Raw genomic sequence first — 20,524 nt, forward strand, 5'->3', positions numbered from 1 at the left:
AGCGAAAAAGAATATCTAAAACGATACAAATTAAAAATATATATAAATAGATCAACAAGTTCGATCCTAAATATAAATGAATGACAAAAAACTTGTGACTAATAAGATTTAAACAGGGATTTGTAGCACATAAAATTGACACGACTAATACCAAGGGAAATAGGAAACAGCATACCAGATACAATTGAAATTATCGAAACTAACCAGTAATTTAGCAGACCGCTAAACCATAGAGTCAAAACTGGAATAGACATTAACCAGGAACTGTACATGACAACTTTCACAATTTTTTGTAAAAATTTCTATACAATCCTGCTCTAAGATCCTTCCCTCATATAGACACAACCACCAAATGGTGAAAAGGAGCCACACCCTGCACAGCTGACAGCCTCACCCTGGGCATACAAACAACACTCACTGTACTCAATACCTAAGAAATTTAACGGCGCCAATACTCGAATTGCAACCTCTTGACTTGGCATGTTATGAGATTGGAGTCATCAGATAGTGTACTTCAACCTGCCATGTTATGTAATTAGAGTCATCATACAGGGTATGAAAAAGAATGCCCGGTTTATCTGAGTGAAATATATAAGAGAAATCAACGTGAGCAAAATCATTTCATATCGCTCCCTACCCAAACTAAGCAACAGTTTTAGCTTGGTTATTTGCAAGCGTCTTGTTTGTACCAACATGATCTAGTGTCTCCGCCTCAATCTCATAGGAAGACAGCAACCTTTTCTGCATGAGCATAAAATATGTATCAAAAGTCAAAACTTGTATTCATGAGAAACACAAGATCCATATGCATGCACTATGATTCAGAATTGGTCTTTAAAACTCGAGCATCATTTTTGCAATGTCTAAAAACCAGTAAAGATCCAGCTTAACTTAAGAAACACATGTTTAGCTTATCATCTCACTAATCACAGAGAAGTGGTAAAATAAATATTTAATACATCGTCGTGCGCCAGTGGCATCATCAAAAGAAGTTAAGTTCTCTCACAATAGTACAACGAATACATTGATCATAATTGAACATGCTAATGAAGGTGTAAACAGGAAACCAAAACCAGCTGACTAAATGACTAGCTTAAAGAAGAAACCATGGGTTGCCAGAAGCACATTTGACATTTCCAAATTTCAAGGATTGTATAAATTACCAACAAAAGGAAATTATGTGATTCAAACATTCATAGGTTATGTATGCCAGATATCATATACAAACAAAAGGAAAAAATTTGGCTCAAAAAACTGAAGCCAAATAACTATATTTGGTGGATAGTATTTCAAATACAGTATCGTTAGCACCCATAACCTAGGAAGTCTATTTGCAGTAAGATACATAAATAACGGACTTCAAGACTTAAAAGGCATCGTGCAAGAAAGTCCACCATTTATCACAGTGTTTCGCCTTGTATTGAAAATCATTCCCAAGAAATGTAATACTTTATTCTGTCTCTATGGCAAAAGTGCCTCTAAGGATATTAAAACTGCCAATTTTCAGGATGAAGAATCGCTTCCTTGGGCAACCTGTTAGGCCTAAAACTTATGGATAAAAGAACATGAGGAGTCTATCAGAAGTAGAACCAAGCATAGAACCAAGCTTCCAGGTAAACATAAAAAGAAACAGCATAATTTCAGGTTAGTATGATTCCAGGTGTTTTAATGTGGATGACATTCTACATAATGATTCTTAATTTTAGGGACAAAAGAAATGTTGCGTGAAAAGAGCACTTACATGATCCTCAAAATCAGGGCTAGTCAAATTGATTGAGAGATTTCTCATCAGGAGTAGCACCTGGACAAAAGCCATGAAGATATATGAATGAGTGTACGTTGAAATGTCATAACATGCAACCACAAATATGTCAATACTTCTATGCATAATGTGACCAATATGTCTACAGCATTACATAAAAAAAAAAAAGGAAACCGAATTCTGTTTGTCAAGCACATACTGTTTCAACATCAATTGGATCCATCTTTTTAAGTTTCTGCAAATGGCCAGTGGTATTTGGATCAAAGACACTGCCAATGAAACTGTATACTTGAACAAAGTCGGGCAGAACTGCATCAAACGGGAGAGATAAAAAAAAAGAAAAAAAAGCTCCTATGAGAGTAGAGAAAATACAGGATAAAATCCAACTTAACACCACAAGCAAAAAGAAATGCTTCTAACTTCACTCCATGCAATGCCATAAATAATCTCAAAGTAGTCTCGAACTGAGAAAAATATATATGAAGGCATTCCAGAGAGGAAAAAAATATTCAAGCATACAAACATACTATAATAATCTTAAACTGGGCTCAAACTGGAAACAAGATGTACAAAGACATTGAGGAAAGATAAAAATTTTACATACATGTAAAACAGCTTGACCCTGTGATAGCTATCTAAGCATCTTGACTAAATTTATGAAGATTAATATCACATGATACCAGTAAGGTGCAACTACACACATTTGTAACGACCCTTGGAGTCAGATATTGTGGGACAACCAAATAAGTGTTGATAGTTTGGGTAGAGTGCAAGAGAAAGTAGTCTTTGATGCCTCTAGCATGAATCCATCCAAAAGTCATTCTGAATATCCCACAAGTATTAGACTCAGGAATGGCTGATTCCAAATGCCAAAAACTCAACTAAAGTTGAAAAAAAAAAGTACTGAAAACCACCATGCCACTGCCAAATTGTGTAGAGTTAACATATAAGATTCTATCATGACGGAGCACAATACTCTTCTTTGTGAGAAAGCGTAAAGGTGAGAATCAATCATATAAGAGCTTCACCTCTCATGGGGTTAGCATGATTCTTTTGCTCAGTAGTTCCAACTGTTGCTTGTGTTTTGGGAGTACTCTCAGGGCTACTGCAACAGTTATTAGTAACCAAAGCCCCTACAGTGGCAATGAAATCAGAGTTGAACTTGCAAGCACGTCATTGACATTAACAATTATGCTGAAATTAGCGGATGAGCAAACCTTTTGTCACATGTGACAAACCAACTGTCTGCGCATTGTTAGTCCAAGAAGATGCAGAAGCACTATTTATCGGGCTGAGCAGCATTGAAGAGGAATCAGGCCTCAGAATATGTCCAGGTTCAAGTAAAGCCGATGATGACTGAATGGACCCAGACACTTGCGGAAGCACTGGAGCTGCCAAATTCAACATGTTACATGTGGTTATATAAAGTTGCAAGAACTTAATATATCTTAAGGTAAAATATAGAACTAGACAAATGCAAAGATACTAATACTCACCAATTTTTGAAGCTTTCTGTGGATATGGGTGAGCAGCTTTTCTTTTAGGACGAGGTGGAGGTAGATGTTCACCTGTTCCATTCTTCTGCACCTTTAAAAAATACTTCTGTGCATGACTACGTATCTGTGGAACAAGTCCATCAAGTAAAATTTTTAGGTTATGGTAATAATTATTATAATTTTTCAGTCAATCAACCCTATTCACAAAGAAATAGTTCACTTTCTGAATGAGAATATGTGGAATGAGTGCCTTGGTAAAATAAGCTGAAGACTACATATTCATCTGATTGGTAGTAAACATATAATCTTTAAAAGTTCACACATGTGCAATGACTCAACTGTGTGACATGAGGGAGAGCAGAAAATATGAACTGTTTGCATGATTTCATGCTACAAATCATTTTCATAAAATAATAAACTCCTAATATTTATGAGAACTAGATAGCAGGTTTTAGCAAGGTTGTTTAAGAAGATGAAGCTATGGATGCCTTCATCATTATAGGGCATGAAGTGCCTACAAGAAAATGAAAACGTAAGCATAGCTTGAGTTGCACAAGCCATTTCATTACAATCTATAATCCGGCAACATTCAACTCGAATTTTAATAACAAGAGGAAAATCAGAGTCGTTATGTCATACTCCCAACATGTCAGCCTGAAAGTGGGAAAAAAAGGAACATAAACCAGCAACAGGAGACCCATAGTATAGACGTTGCTAACATCATCGCATCCACATGACTCTGCAAGTGCATGTGTGCTATGTGGAGAAAGACATTGAGATGGCAGCCAAGGAAGAGAAACCATAAATATAACACAAAAATGGCAGAAAAATAAGGTTCAAGGAAAAGCTTTAAAAAATAAGCCCTAAAAAATGACGAACAAAAATCTGCCCACTTCACTATCATTCAATACAAGACGAAATGCTATATCAGATATTACCTGAATAACATTCTTTGATCCGACAAACGCTTCAATCTTTTTCCAGTCCCGGTCAAAGCTACAAAAGAATAAGATAAAGATTAATATAATCAGGGACCAAGTGTGAAAAAGAGCAGCATGAAAATATTAGCCACTCCCTTTAGATTGATATAATTGACGAACTTTGACTCAATACAATTCTTATAAAACATAAAATATCAATGAAGTGCATTCAACATGGAGCAATCCAGTTTCGGTCCAAGTACATCCTTCCCCCTTTTGCTCACAAGGACAAGGAGTACTACAATGCATGCCTGTCTACTATAACTTGAGACAAAGAGTACCACAATTCATTTTGGTTTGTTAACACTAGAGAATGAAGTTTCAAAAGAAAAAATTCTCAGTTCCTCAAAATGTGCTACCAGAACCATTTTCCATAACAGAGCCAGATAAAAGAAGAAATGAAATGTTATGAGCCAAACATATTGATATTGCTATAATACATAAATGGAAAACATAATAACCTAAACTAGACCGTTTTCTTGAATTTTCATTTTTACGTTGAACTGCAATCAAATCAATTCAAATCTCAAAACTCCATGGAGCAACACCCACTTAGTGCAATGCACAATTATAGCCTAATTTCTTTTTTCCTGGATCGAAACCCTTGTAATCATATATAACTATCTACGCATATCCTTTGTTCATATACATGACCTATCTACATTAATACAACTGAAACCCTAGTTTAAACAGAATTACAATAACCACAAAATTGAGAATTAATAGGCCATTGAATTTACAGCTGAAGGGCTTCCAGGAACTTGTCGTGCTCGGGTTCGGTCCAGCTCTCCCTGGACTTGGTGATGGTGTAGGGCTTTCGGATCTTCTTGCTCGGATCCTCCGACGGAGAAGTTGTGGAAGCTTCATTAGAGGACTTCGAGAAGGGTCCGAGTCCGGGAAGCGCCATCCCTGCCGAATCCAAGTAGAATCCCTCTGGCTGGTTCGGGTTTTTTGAGACCATTTAGCTGCTGCTGTATGGTACGGTTGGGTTTTAGCTTTGAAATAACGGAGAGAGATGTGAGTACTGTTGTTGGAATTTGCAACTGTCGAATGGTACAGGGTGGATGATCACCATACGCCTCTCGTGTTATATCATGCGGTAGCGTTTCATTTATGAGCGGTTGGAACGAATAAAAGCCCGCCACGTTATAATTTTTTTTTAAAGTTTCATATTATATGAATATCCATTGTTCTTTTGATAATTTTTTTTTTTTGAGAAAATTAGGAACTTTAAAATTAGAAGTGTTAAAAAAACCACTAAAACAGAATCGATTGATTAGTCATTTATTTTCCTAACACACATGGCACGAAAAATCAAGTCCCCACCAAGTCAAGGAAGTTCCTTTGATTACTACTGACCAAAGTCGTATCACTAAAGAGAAAACATCCGAAGAGATAAAGAATCAGTACAAGACATGATAACTAAAAAGAGAACATTTTGGCAATACCAAGAGGCCTCCTCGATCTAATACCGAGCATAACTCTTGTGTAACCCCGGGTAACCAAACATAATAAGGAAATCAAAAGTCCTAGAGAAGATGTTTAAAGTGTGCCCATAAACCTTTTTCTTTGATATTTTTTCATCTTTACGTACAAAAATGCCTCATTTTCAAACGTGAATGGGCTGCAGTTATACAAGGACGAGGCCCATAAGGGAAAGTAGTTTAGTTTTGGGCTACAGAACTTTTGAATCCAAAACGAAGCCCAAGGAATGAGCAAGGTCCACGTCGATATTTCTTTGGGCCTCTAGTGCGTTAAAAGGCTAAGAACTTAATACCAGAAACAAGGCCCAAGAAGTTTAAAGCGAAATGAAAGGAAAAATGACAGGCTTGAGTAATGGAAATTAGAAAAGCAAGGTAAACGCCTCAAGTCAAAGTCCAAAAAAAAAAATTATTATTATTATATTTATTCACATGCTAGAATACAAATTAAAAAGACCTCGACCTAGCAAGTCAAGTCGTCTTCCAATTCGATCTAGAATGTGGAGGAAATTTCTAGTGGTTTTCATATGGTCGCCAGTTTCATTTTCATAAATAGACACGTAGTTGATTTCACACGGCCTGACCAATTAATCTTGGTGGTCATCACATCCCTACAACACATTCGATTTCAGCTCTATAATTTTCTAAAATCCACAATTCATATTTAATGGTGGGGGAAAAATCAGACAGATTTTAAAAATAAAAAAATGTGGTTTGACGGACACACCTCCTAAACCATTTGATTCAAATTATAAACTCTATAATTTTAAATGAATTGTGGAGCCGGGAGCCTCGAGATCCTACCACATTACGTGAATGAATGACAATGCAAATGTCAAGACTAATATCCCACGGGCATAATCCAATGTTATTTAAGTAAGTCCTTGCGCCACTCATAATTGTGGCACATTTTCTAAACCTAAGAATTATTGGTGATTGTCTGAGAAAAACAAATCTATGTGAACTCGTCACTCATAGCCAATATCCTAGATGTGTACAAGCTTGGATTTTCAACAACATAAGCTGACTGTTAAAGAACATAAAAGTCTCATATTGATTAGACACAAGTCTAGGAATGAGTTTATATGGATAAAACTCACCTCTAACAAATAAGTATTTTCCCAAGGCTTATTGTGTTGAGCTTATCACACTTGCTACAAAAGTCTCACATTGATTAGACACAAATCTATCAATGAGTTTATATGGATAAGACCCACCTCTAACAAACAACTAAGTCTTTTCCCAAAGCTTATTGTGTTGAGCTTAGCCCACTTATAGGGTTTGGGATGAACAAACACGTGAGGAGGGTAATCCGATGTATTTTCAAGAATTGAAACCCCAAATATAATTTATTATTTGGGGTGTGAATTTCTAATGCAAACGGTAAGTCCCGGAATTAAAATATATAAGAAATTGAGTTTAAAAGGGAGACTATAATAGCCGGTATGCATGCTTCGGTACACGTGAATGACTGGAATGAGAACAAATTGTATCAACCATGACCATACGGCTCTCTTATTGACTCGCTTGAAGCTTCACTTCAGTGTAGATATAGCGAAGTTTCTGCCAAAGACCGAGACAACAAAGCCCGCCTAAGCAGACTCGGTGTCTTTCCGGGCAAATGAACACCAGAAAAGTACTCAACGACGTCATTTTTCAACACGCTAAAAATCTCTGCTTCGGGCACACCATTTATTTTCCTTTACTTTGGAGTTGACTACAAACTCTCAAGAGTCAAGAATATATCACTATAAAATCTCTGCCTTATTTCCTTCATCTGCAAACTCCATTGATCTTCTTCTCTCTCTCTAGGGCTTCTTGGATTCCTCCCCTTTCTCTACTGTCCTTGTTCCAGAAGCTCTCTCTCTCTCTATATATATATATATATCGAGTCCTCCATACCAAGCCAACATGAGCAAGGTCATAATGAATTTTCAGCTTTTGATATTGTCCTATATATTATGTATGTTGGTTTGATTTTGTTTTCAGGGTAGATCTATAACTGTCTTTGATTTTAATTTCTGACAGAAAATGGTGCTGAAACTGGAATTGCACGACGAGAGAGCCAGGCAGAAGGCCATGATCCATGTCACCAGACTTTCAGGTACGTAGAAACTCGATATATCATAATCATTAATATTAATACTTTGTCGTTCAACCCAATAAGTTAACTGAGAAATATACATCAGCTCCTTTGTTTGTCCATGTATATCCTTTGTAAATTTGAGTGAATTTGATTTTGTAGGTATTGATTCAATCTCCATAGACATGAAGGACAAGAAATTGACTCTTACAGGAGACGTAGATCCAGTTATTGTTGTGAAAAAATTGAAAAAGGTTTGTTATGCATCTATAATCTCTGTTGGTCCAAAGGAGGCTGAGAAGAAGAAGGAAGAGCCAAAGAAGACAGAAGAGAAAAAGAAAGATTCAGATGATGTGTCTGAGCTTGTTAAGGCCTACAAAGCTTACAATCCTCACATGACTACGTATTATCATGTAAGAAGTGCGGAGGAGGATCCTAATGCCTGTGTTATTTGCTGAACGAAAATTTCAAGGATTTCAGTGGATAAAATTTTTATTCAAATTATCTTAAATGTTGAAATGGACGCAGATGATCCATGTGGAATTGTGTGCATCTATCTCATCATTTGAGATAACAGTGACAAAAAAAAAAAAAAAAAAAACAAGATTTGTAAGATTACAATTCGTATAATTATTTATGGTGTGAGTTAGGATATTCAATCAAACTGAAAATATGTGAAAATTATTCGAGTTTGGTATGTTCTGTAATACATAAAAAAAAATTGTAGTAATTTTTCGTGAGTGGATTATCTCTTGTTTCACGGGTAAAAGTCCAAATCGTTGTAGTAATTTAGCTTCAACATGACATTTCAATAAATCAATTCCAATTTCAATGCTAAACTTGTTTTTAGTGGATTGGAATTTGGACACTTTCTTATGCATCCTCGAGCTTTGAGCGCTGACCAGATTTGAAAAGCCAAATTAGCCTTCAAAAATAACCAATGGAGACAATGTTAAAGAAAATTAACTGAAAGATCCAAAGAGATTAACCAACCGAACGGTCAGTTACTTTAAAAAAAAAAAAAAAAACCAACCGATAACCGACAATAATCAAAAGAACGATCGGTTAAATTATTTTCAAAAAAAATCGACTGTTTACCCCCCTTGATAACTACTGTTGTGAACTGCGCAGCAAACAATTATGCAAATAGTGTTATCACTTCACTTGCCTCAAAACAAGTGGCTTCCATCAAGGAAAGGGTTTCTTTCAATTATCAGACCACAGAGAACCATTCAACCATTGTTTCAGGTTACTCTCACGTCCATCTCGATCTCAATTGAGATTAAATTTGGCAAGATGACTTGCAGCATATCTCTGCCTCAGTTTCAAAATAGCTTGCATTGAATAGCAAGAAAAGCAATATACTTAAATTGCGAAAAAAAAAAAAATAAATTTTGGCACCTGACTTCTCCTCCTCCCTTTTTCTTTGATGTACTAAATTACATTGAAATTGATAGAACAAACCATATAAAATTGAATTCAAGATGTTACTTTTAGACTTCATTTTCATGAGTCTGCTTCTTTTTTAGTGGCATGTGGTGGATCGTTGGGAATAGTAAATCATTAAGTTGTCTCTCCGCGCTATACTCCGATGCTGCCTGCAAGCAAGTCATTAAGAGAAGAAAATTATTGGCAACGAAAACTTACATTGCCGTCAGTAACTAAACAGCAACATATGCACATTCCCTAGAACGATGATTTGAAATGGACGGTGCGCGTGATAAATGCAAGCACAACACAGGAACAATCATATCCATTTTAATGGAATTAACTAGAAATAATAGGGTTTAGGAGAATAAATGACATACCCGTGTGCTAAATGGAAACCGCAATGTTTGGATCTGTGTTCCTGAGCAAACCCTCAAATCAAAACCAAGGGAATCCACACCAATAAGTGCAGCCTCCTGCAAGAATCACGCAAAGAGGTCAAAAAGTTTCACAGATAGCAGTAAGTATTCAAGGATGTTGGACAAATTGGTAATGTCAAAACACACACTTAATGGAGGCATCCGGCATTTCTGACATGATTATCCTTCCTGATGAAAGCCCTCTTTCTCTACTAAAAAATTAAAACAGTTATTGCATTGTAGTTTTTATTCAATGGTTTCAAAATTATATTCAGAGAATAAGGTGGAGGATAATATGAATGGGCGTTATAAATTCAACAGTAAAACTAAACGTACTCTACTGTCAGAATTTTTAAGTGATCTATTGTCAATCTACCCTCACGGACTGAAGAAAAATATGTATAGAACCTCAAGTAATCTACTGTCAGACAGTAAAAAAAAAAGGACAAACGATTATGGTAACAAAAACTGAAGCTCAGAAACTATAACAGGATTTGCTTAGATTTCAGAAATTTAATTAAAAGTTCTCGAGTAATACCTCCACCTGGATGCCTTTAAATCTCCAACAGAGAGATTTGAAGGCTTGTGTAATCTTTTCTCCTCCAGCTTTCAGGCGAGAGATAATTTTGGCTGCAGAGTGTGCAATAGCATCAGGTTGAGCTTTCCTGAAGTCTTCTACTTCAACAGTCTGTAGAAATGAAACAAACGTAATTCACTGCAATTTATAAACACACTCTTGCAAAGTACTAGGTGCAAAAACAAGTGAATTGAAACATTATAAAGCATCCAACTAGTGCTGAAAAATCAACTAGTCATACTATAAGGACTATGGATTACACAGCATCCATGAGAAGGGGTTAACAGAGTCACCCAGAAGAGGGAGGGAAGGAGGGAAGAGATTGGAGGACGGCGTGATCCATTCTTGACCAAATGTTGCAAAACACATCTACATCACGTTTATATGTTTCCTTCCTATTTTCCTAATGCAAGCGAATTGATAGTTTGATACCGACCACATGAAATAACCAAACTTAGGCGAGAACTTTTGTGGCAATAATAATAGCATTAACAAGAGGACAATAATGTAAAAAATAACAAGAGGACAACAATAAAGGAAACTGAACATGTGCACAAAGTTAGATGAAAAATAATTTACAGAGTGGCAGTAAGAAACAAGCAAGCAATCTTTATGCAAGATCAACCTCAAAATGATTTTTTAGAAATAAATCAGGAATTAAAGTTAAATTCAGCAATCCAAATATTGTTTGAAAACTAAAGCCATTATTTACGATCAACATTAAGGCATAAATGTCCCAAGCATGTCAAGCATTACTTGATTGAAAGTGTAAATGAAGACGTCATGCAACAGAATAATGTTCAAAGACAATAAATAATATATGAACCTGATGTCCATATTCTGAAATCAGCTGAATTTTAATCATCTCCAGCTTGTAAAATGAAGTTCCACTTCGAGGAATTTCATCCCTCAATGATTCCTCAGACCAGATTGAACCATCTTTGAGTGGCTGTGATTCTTGTTTCTCACCATTGATCGCACCAACATCATCTAGTTTCTCATCGCCCCCAACCTGATTTATGTCAGGATTGCGGGAGTAGCTGCCAGACATATGCTTCTGGATGTCAGAGTGTTCTTCAAGTAAGGAAGGTCTTATAATGCCTTGGATGGCCAGACCAGCAGGGGGTTGCTCCATCCAATCTATTGGCTCATCGGAAGCAACCTATGCAGCAGAAGTAAGAAAGAGAAGGGAGAAGACTTCACCCAAGATCATAACTATAATACTTTCCAAAACATACATCTAGAGGTGACAGAATCCATTTCATCTCCATGATATAAATTTTTAAGCAATTATGCTTCTCGGGTATGATAGACAATACCTGGGCCAGCGTTTTGGCAAAAGCCATTGGATGAGAATAACGCATAGTCTCCAATTTTGCCCAGTCTCCCAGTGTCTCGTCAGAATCAGAATCATCTTCATTGTCTTCATCTTGAAGAACAGCCACCCAATCCTACAGATATTTGTATGATACAGAAGTACATAAAATGTCAAATAGCTATAAATTTAAGCTTCAAAAGTTCAAGAAAACAAAATATTTAAATCCAAAGAGGGAAATATCAGACATCTTCATCCTCATCTTCTTCCTCTTCGTCATCATCATCTTCATCATCACTATTCTCATCTTCAATTTCCTCAATCCCCAAATCAATCTCCGACAGACCTGATAACTCAATATCTTGCAACATTTCCATAGTATTGATTCTATCGAAGCCTACAATAACGTGCTGCGCATAAAACAAACCACATAAACGTCATGAAAAAGCTTGCATTGTCTTTGAATAATTAAAAAGGCATAAAACTTTTTCATCTTCATCAAAAGTTCAAAACCCATCCTTAACATGCTAATGTTTGTGTATTTATTTATGGATGCAAAGGAGATGCATGCTTTCCAGAATAAACAATTGTCATACCACAAAGTTATTTTCTGATGTAAGAGTTTGCAAAATGTCCTCGTCATTTTTCACTTGAAAATATATATCTGCAAGACATCATCAACACCTCTGTAAAACAGATGCCTGCCATGCCAACGAGAATAAGTAAATAGTGAATGCTAAATGCTTGACTTACTTCCATGCTCATCTTTCACGTAAGGTAACTCTGACCAGATAACATTTTCATGAATTTCATCATTGATCAAATCAGTGAACATCACAGTTGCTTTGTTATTTACCTGAACATGACACACTACAGGGAATGTTAGCTATGTAAACGGTCAGACAAAATGTTTGACCAGCTGCACAGATTCACTGAAAATAATGCAAGTCTGATTTAATGCTATAAGAGCATCTCCAATGGAAAACATCAAAATGGAGCATCAAATTTATCATTTGATGCCCAATTTGTACTTTGATGTCCCATTTCATGTTTCAATAAAGTGATGCATTCCAACCCAAATAATCAAAAGAGTAATCAAATTTTAAATTTACTCAAATTAACCCATTTAAGTTAGCCCATTTAAATTAGTCTAATTAATTTTACCCATTTAAATGAGCCAATTATAAAAATTTGGTTTATCCTTCCAAAATTTGGCCGCTTAAAATTTTCAAATTAGAAATTTGACTTTAAATGAGCCAATTATAATGTATCCTACCGATAGGATACATTAAGTATCCTATCACTATGCTACAATATATGCTTGCACCGTAATCCATACAGATAAATATAAAAATAAAAAACAAAAAGTCAAGAACCACATATAACACCAAAACCCAGATAGCTCACCGATCCAAAACCCATACAAAGAAGAAGATAAATACCATATCCAGAATAACAAAGCAGATCTGTTTAATGGAGACACAAAGAAGAAGATAAAGACATACAAGATCAAAATCAAGAATTAAAAAGCCTTGGAGAAAGAAACAAATAGTCGTTGGAGACAAATACCAGATCCAGATCTTCAGAGCCTTGGAGAAAGAAACAAATGTGTATTCTCAAAGGAAGAGATAGAGAGAGGATGAACTGACATATTTTTCAAGTTTGGAAAACTATTTAAAGATTTGAATAGAGTCGTTGAAAGAAAAAATAGCCGTTGATGAGAGCCGTTGGTGACCCGCCACAAATTTGATGTCTCTGATTTTCTCTCTCCTTTGGAGGTATATTTGCATCCAGAAGCTTGAAGCATCAAATTGATGTCTCAATTTGATGTTTGCGTTGGAGACCTTAAAAAGCATATTAAGGCATCAAATTGGCAGTTAGCCAATTTGATGTCTCATTTGATGCTCCGGTTGGAGCTGCTCTAAGCATACCACATTAATTCAAAAGGCTTATCTCAAATTTTCTTTTGCCCCTTTTGTTTTTTGTGTGTGTTTTAGATGGGGGATGAGGGGACAGGAGGAAAGAGGCTGCAATCGGTTAACCTTGTGTGCCATCATTGTTTTATTACGTTTTCAGCTGGAGGTGAATTCCCAATTTTCCAATGGCTACAGATGGCTGGTGATAGTTTATGTTAGGCACAAATTCGCCAGGATATTGCTTTAAGTTTCTAGAAGGTAGAGTGTGCTTGGAGGTTATCAGTTTAAGCATGTATTACTCTCTTGTCAGTTGTCACTACATGAGCAAAAAGTAAATTTTGCAAGCCTTTTTTGTCATAATGTCAAAGTAAATTATCGGAGATACTTAAAGACAAGAAAATATTTTGTTAATCAAGAGGCTGAGTGAAGCATGGGATTAAGGCAGTGGTGGTCATGCCAAATAATAAAGGTAAGCATGGTGATGAATAAGTGAAAGTAAAGTCAAGTAAGCTCAAAGATCCATATGGACCATATCTTTTGCAGAACTAGTAATAGACTATATAAGAACAATCAGAACACGACAAAAGATACAGCGGAAAAAGGACAGTTAAATTACATGATCGTAAATGCCTAGCTTAAGGTAATTTAAAAACTCCAGAAAATGAATTTAAGGAAAAAATAAATTTATGAAAAAAGAAAAGAAAAGAAAAACAAAACTAATCAGCATCTTTTTAACTCAAGAGAAAACAGAAAGGGCTGACCTTCATCTTGGTGTTTGAGCCAGTGGTTGTACCCCTCACTTCAAATTCCCCACATCAAACAAAGTCGCACAATGTGCCATAGAGGGTAGTCCACAATGTTTAACCAAACATTTCTTTGGAGAGTTTGAGGACACTTTGATACCTCAGATTCATATTAAGGTTCTTTCCACCAACGAAAAATGATGCAGCAACAATTTCAGATTTTTTTAAGAGTCTATCTATGTTCTCTGAAGTTCAAATGGCATTTGAGCCTCCATTAATTTGTCTCCTATGAGGAAGTCTAGTCCTATTAGAGCTAGGACAGAAGATCTATAAGACCATTGGACAAATCTCGGAAATGCATGGGCTAGATTGGTGCAAATTGTAGAAAAGTAAATGACCCTACTATGGTATACAGACCACATTGGGACTTGTTGCAAGAACCTTGTTGGGAAAAGGAAGAGATTCGGGACGGCAAAGAGGGCAGTCACAAAAGCGTGGTGATTATAAGTTTATAACATGTCTCTAAATCGATATGCATGTATCAAAGAGAATGACTGTACTAGAAGCCATTCCTACTTGAAATCACTTTTGCTTACAGGCAAATAAATGCAATATAATACCTCAACGATGGTCCTAGTTGTCTCTGTAGCAGTGAGTCTCGCATCTCTGCAATTTTCTGATGTAGACTCAACAATGTCTTCTAACGGATGATAGCACTGACTCTTATTCTGCTTTGCAGGATCTGGAGCAGACCCCAAATACTCTGTGGAAGCTCGAATGCTCTTTCTTAACAGCAAACTGCCTTTTCTTAAGACCGAACCGCCCATCAGCCTTTGCAATCTACTCCTGTCCATTATCATAACAATTGAAGCAATTGACACTGAAATGATGGCATCTAGAACTTCTTATTCAAGACATAAGGAAGCATAAATTTTTTGGATATGCAATAAAGAAACAAAAGAGAAGTTTGGTTCTTGTCTTCTGTAACCTGACATTTTTCTTTTTGATATGTAAGAAGCAGAATGGAAACAGAAAAATAGTGCAGGCACCCTACATCATACACGAGTACATCGAGAGAGAGAATTAAGAGAAAAACAACAAACTGTAACCTATTTTAGCATGTTTAGTATTGTTCCAGGGGATTCGTTAGTTATTACCCCCAAAACATATTTGTATTTTTGTATGGCAAAGAAATCTAAAGGAGGACACTGCAAGAGTAAGATTAAAGAATGGATATTTACATTTTCAAAATTTAGTCCCATGACTCCAAAAGTGAAGCCATAGTTGACTACTCCTTAGGGTCTTCATTTAGGTTTTGATAAAGGGTTTATAATATGTATTGGAAAAGGTTTGGACGGTATGGGTTTAATAGATTCTTCACCTTCATTATGTATATCATTGTTTTTTTTTCTCCTTGCCGGAGTTGTTTATAGTTCATTTGCCTCTCAGTTTTTTTCCCCATTCAATAACTTAATATGTCTCATCAAGCAAGGTTCTCTAGATAGACATTTTTGTTATTCTGTCCTATGTAGTGATAAGAACGAGGTTCAAACTTTCAGTTATTCCCCATTGTTAATGCATGTATCTCAAACAATACTAATCAGTGAGGTGATTATGTATTATCATTACATTAGGAGTTAAGTTGATAGATTAGTTTACACTCAACAGGGAACCACTTAAATTACAGCACCTATACACCGCCACCAGATCAATAACACGGAGAGACCAATGTCAAAAAATATACATCCATCATCAGTTATCAAGATGAACAAGTATTGCCGTGCTTCCTACTCAAAATTCATGCGATCGTAGCATATTCCTAGTGTAGGCTTTTGTTCATTCAGCCTCCAAATTAGAATGAAAAGATTCAAATTCTCGATCAGCTATTTTCATTTGAAGATATTAGTGGTGTAATCTATGCTAGCATCGCATCCAGTGGAAATCTATATCGAATCACAAAATTTTTTATAAAACTCTCAATATAATTTACATTTCAGATTCAAACTCTCGAATTTTAGAGATGAACTTCTTGTCTTCAACTTCCACTGTAAACAATTAAAGTGTAACACAGAATTTAAAAGCTAAAAGTAAAATCAGTACCATGGCACGTCACAGCTGCCAGAATAAAATGAACGAAGAGAAGTGACAGGGACGCCAGTAATCTCGTCGGAGCTCCACATAGAACGACAGTCTACCACCACATTTGAAAGAAACAGAAAAATGTTAATCAGTACGGAGTGTCGTATTGTACTCCCCTACCGAGAAAATACAACGCGAGAAAAATGCAGAAATACAGAGAAACCAAGCCGAAACTTGAAAAAAAAAAATTCAAAATCCATTGTTCGTTAGTTTTGCAGTAAACAAACTATGGTCACAAAAGAGAACCGAAAGTACGAGGCAGAGCGGTGAAGGAGCAGAAATTGGCACCGGCAGGAAATCGAACGCCCATGGCGGACTCCATCATCAACATCGTCGTCGACCTCTGTTTCTGTTCTCTTTCACAGTAATCTTGAGAGATCTGTGTGATAACTTGACGTCCAATTGCATTTGTCCCTCAGAGCAACGTGGATGAGGTATGGAGCAACGTTTGTGTGCGGCGACCGCATAAGAATGCGGTACAGCTTGGCACGCGTAATAAAAGCACTGGTCAGTGAATTATAAGGAACAGATGCACGCTTATCGGCTTATGTTAGACAATCACAAGGGCTAAAACTTAAAATGTCCTATGCCCTAGGCAAGGGTTGAAAAATGGGAAAAAGATTACCTGAAATTATTCCACCAATTTGATCAAATTTGCACCATTGAATGGTGAGATGTTGTGTTGTCAAACCCAATGCATTCATGCATTGAATGGTGGTGATTTCGAGTCAGTTCCGAATACAATATCAGGCATTTCAAACATACTTAATTGAACAAACCAAAACCGACTTAATTAAGCAAACCAAAACCGAGATTTGTTTAAATTCAAATTATCAAATTTGTCCAATTTGTTCAAATATCATTTCAAATCGAAATTTGTTTAATTTCGGACCATTGGATTTGTCCAATTTATTCAAATGTCAATTCTTTTTGTGATGTAATGTTGAATGACCAAACATACTCCTCAATATCATAATTAATATCGCAATAGATACAGATCCTCTAAAAGTCTAAGTGGACCTTTATTTTTAACCAAACAATTGAAACATACATAATCAACAATGAGTTGTAGTGTTGAACTCCTCAGGAATGGTTTTAGACAGATCTAGAAGCAGACCTTTACTTGTATCCAAATGAATCAAACATAAATGATCAACAATATCGTTGACTTATTTTTTTGGATAGTTGACTTCTTAAGAATCAGCAGGCCTTGATGGGTTATCCAGATCAAGTAACTCCAGATATGATTCTTCACTCCCAGGGGCACTGGTATTATCGACATGACATCTTTGCGCATACAAACTGCCCAGTTTACCTAACTCAGACTCAGAAACTCCAAAGGGGATATCCAGATCAATCAGCTCCACATATGATTCTTCATTGTTGCTAGGGGTAGTTAACCCGATTTCATAATCAGCAAAGAAATTACCATAGCCAAGAGAGCTTTGCCCTTCGAAATTGATAAAGTCACCTAATCCGTTATAAATATCGGTTCCATCTGAACAAGGTACAGCTGCAACAGTTCCAGTATCATTACAAGAATCAAGTTTCTGCACATCATCAACGAAATCAGTGTTGCACTTCAGGGATCGTAACAAAATTACGCAAACATCCAAAATATGGTGTAGAGGAAAGGAAGAGTTGGGCCTTCAAACATAAATAGAGGGATGAGAAACCCCGATAAATCCACACCTCAAAAGAAAAACTGTGAGAGGTAATTAATGCTTAGAAAGTAACTGGTAAAGTAAAGTAGACACCGAACAAACTAAAACCCGGAAAAACATACAAGTACAAGAGAAAATGGCTAAAGAAATGTCCCAAGAACATTGAAAACAATTAAGAGTAGACATCCGAAGCAATCAGGTCAGCAGCACTATCAAAAGCAGAGTAGACATCCGAAGGCATTTAATTGGGTTACCAAGGGAAGAACAGACGACACACCTCATTTTTGTCATTCTCGTTGAAAAATAAATCATGCTGTCCTACGAAGGAAGCCAACAGTGAAAGAATCTCATCATCCCCAGGCTGCACAGACTTCGTCAAGATCATGTTGCTCCCAGTGACTGGAGGAAGCATTTCATAACCAGAAGAAACACCAACCGAAAGACGTGGAGCATTAAGCGACCCAGTGCACTGGCTCTCAAACTCCAAGAGCATGCTGTCACCAGAGATAGGGGGAAGCATTTCGCAAGCAGAATGACCAACAACTGGACGACATGGAGCATATGATGGCCCAGTGCGCATGCTTTCCAGGCCATGTGAGCTCGTTTCAATGAAGTTGTTCTGGTTCAAAGGCAGCAAAAATGCTGGTGTAGAGGTTTCACCAGGAAACACAGCTCCGCCAATATTAACTTCCTCATCATCATCGCTCCAATCTTCCTCTCTAAATGGAGCTCCATATTGCGCACCATTTCGGGGGCCCGGGCCTTCTTTTTGAAAAACTTTACACAGCACGTACGCAGCCGGAATAACTCCATTTTCAGCTAGTTCACTATCCTCGAGGCGATACTCATGCATAACCCAATCTGTACGGTCCCCTTTTGGCGCCTTCCCCTGGTGAAAAACCAGTGTTTTTATCACCCCCACGAGGTTACTATTGTAGTGAACAGGTCTGTCCCTTCCTGTTGTTTTCCAGTATCCAAATTCAGTTGAACGATTAAATCTGGCCCCACTTGCGTACTTCTTCTCAGACGGGCAGAAGAAGTACCATTTTAGGTCACCATATCTCATACCAGACTTATCTGAAAAACAACAGAAATCTTCATTAGCACAGGGTAGTCAAATAAGGTTTAATTCAACCTACTACCACCCACATTATATTTTCATTAGCACAAGAGCATACCACCCATATAAGGAAAAATATCACAAGCATGAGGGAGTTGTAGGGAAAAAATACACTTCAAGTAAAGGACATCAGAGAATAGGAATAACAATTTTGTATTGCAGCCATTTCAAAATTAAAGATTGATGGTAAATTTTTTTTTGTAATAAGGAAACAACCAAAGACACGGCCACATTGGGCCCGTCCTACATAATAGTACTTACTAAGACAAATTTACGCATAGATGCAGCATACAAGGCAGAAGAAACTGGGGTTTAGGGCTGCAGAAAGGCAAATGCAAACACGAAGCACAGAGTAGAAATCATATACAAAAGAAACAATAGAATGATAGATAGACAAATAGACAAATACCAGGTTTAAGCTCTCTAGGAACTGCAAAGCTATGCAATAGAATAACACACATAATGTCTCAAAACTAAGCAACGAATTCCACCAAACAAAATAAGAACAATGAAGAAACCGCAAATCAACAAATTCATAACGAAATATAAGCAAATAAAAGGTAATAGGTGCAATTTGCTAAAAATACCTGGAAGATCCCATGGGGAAAACTTGTAAATATCAACCTCTGCAATGGCATTGAAATGGAGTTTCTTCCCCAATACCTTCCTTTTCAGATAGTACTTCACTAGCTCAACGTCAGTCGGGTGAAACCGAAAACCAGGAGGCAATTTCCCCATGAATCCCACAGTAGATAATAAATTGATCTGGCTGATTTCGTTATAGAGATTAAACAATATCTATAATGTTTTTTTTTTTCCTTTTATTTTGTCTTCGAGAATAAAAACAAAAAATCCAAATAGCAAATAAGTCAAGTCCAATGTCGAAATTTGATCTTCGACCACAATCTGCCGCGGCTCATGAAACCGGAATCGCACAAGAGAAAAAGCACGGATTGTTCCTTGAATAGATCAAGAGTCATTGGGTGCACAACGATTCCCTGTAGAGTTAAAATCCCCAATCTCTAATCATCATAACCCTAATTCAAAAGTAAATAATAACAAAGAAGAGTCGTTACCAGCGTGAGAATGATGCAGCGGCCGCGGCAGAATAAGGAAAGAGCGAAAGCGAGAGAGGGGTTTGACAGACTGGTGATCTTACTGTGACCAGGGAAGGAGAGACTAGGGAGTAAAGGGTTTGACTGCCAATATACTCGCAAACTCGGGTCTCCAAGTAACGACGTCGTATAATAGTTCCCATAGACGAGGAAAACGCAGCGTTTTCACGACCATATTTCCCATATAAAGACCAAAAAAACCAATAAAGAACATTTATTTCAAAGACACAAAACGCGGCGTTTGGCATCTTCGTATGAAGGTTGAACGGAAGCCTTGATATCGATC

At 36.8% G+C, this 20,524-nt stretch overlaps 4 protein-coding genes across 8 annotated transcripts; 1 reads left to right on the top strand and 3 right to left on the bottom strand.

Annotated features, from left to right (window-relative positions):
• Positions 1–67: 67 nt before the first annotated feature.
• LOC119985099 (protein REVEILLE 6) lies at positions 68–5,296 on the bottom strand. Its single transcript, XM_038829271.1, has 9 exons — positions 4,979–5,296; positions 4,197–4,254; positions 3,259–3,382; positions 2,980–3,153; positions 2,791–2,895; positions 1,962–2,071; positions 1,742–1,801; positions 638–741; positions 68–519 (listed from the first exon to the last, which is right to left on the bottom strand). The coding sequence occupies exons 1-8, from the start codon at positions 5,197–5,199 to the stop codon at positions 643–645; spliced, it is 951 nt and encodes a 316-aa protein (XP_038685199.1). The 5' UTR covers positions 5,200–5,296; the 3' UTR covers positions 68–519; positions 638–642.
• Positions 5,297–7,476: 2,180 nt separating this feature from the next.
• On the top strand, positions 7,477–8,587 carry LOC119985719 (heavy metal-associated isoprenylated plant protein 39-like). Its single transcript, XM_038830076.1, has 3 exons — positions 7,477–7,639; positions 7,748–7,823; positions 7,965–8,587. Exons 1-3 carry the CDS (start codon positions 7,631–7,633, stop codon positions 8,258–8,260), a joined length of 381 nt encoding a protein of 126 aa, XP_038686004.1. The 5' UTR covers positions 7,477–7,630; the 3' UTR covers positions 8,261–8,587.
• Positions 8,588–8,985: 398 nt separating this feature from the next.
• LOC119985718 (uncharacterized protein At3g49140-like) lies at positions 8,986–16,828 on the bottom strand. Of its 5 annotated transcripts, none has more exons than XM_038830072.1 (11): positions 16,595–16,824; positions 16,301–16,391; positions 14,821–15,046; positions 12,295–12,397; positions 12,138–12,205; positions 11,790–11,951; positions 11,546–11,677; positions 11,053–11,388; positions 10,188–10,337; positions 9,611–9,706; positions 8,986–9,400 (listed from the first exon to the last, which is right to left on the bottom strand). In XM_038830072.1, the coding sequence occupies exons 1-11, from the start codon at positions 16,668–16,670 to the stop codon at positions 9,296–9,298; spliced, it is 1,545 nt and encodes a 514-aa protein (XP_038686000.1). In that variant the 5' UTR covers positions 16,671–16,824; the 3' UTR covers positions 8,986–9,295. The 5 variants fall into 5 exon arrangements, with proteins under 5 accessions (XP_038686000.1, XP_038685998.1, XP_038686001.1 ...); XM_038830070.1 differs by having other exon boundaries at positions 16,586–16,824; XM_038830073.1 differs by having other exon boundaries at positions 16,628–16,823.
• A 449-nt stretch (positions 16,829–17,277) lies between these two features.
• Positions 17,278–20,347, bottom strand: LOC119985720 (NAC domain-containing protein 82-like). The gene is made up of 4 exons (XM_038830077.1): positions 20,200–20,347; positions 19,711–20,121; positions 18,281–19,080; positions 17,278–17,889 (listed from the first exon to the last, which is right to left on the bottom strand). Exons 2-4 carry the CDS (start codon positions 19,859–19,861, stop codon positions 17,533–17,535), a joined length of 1,308 nt encoding a protein of 435 aa, XP_038686005.1. The 5' UTR covers positions 19,862–20,121; positions 20,200–20,347; the 3' UTR covers positions 17,278–17,532.
• Positions 20,348–20,524: the final 177 nt, after the last annotated feature.

The sequence above is a fragment of the Tripterygium wilfordii genome, chromosome 19 (assembly GCF_013401445.1).
Source record: "Tripterygium wilfordii isolate XIE 37 chromosome 19, ASM1340144v1, whole genome shotgun sequence".
Taxonomy (NCBI): Eukaryota; Viridiplantae; Streptophyta; class Magnoliopsida; order Celastrales; family Celastraceae; genus Tripterygium; species Tripterygium wilfordii.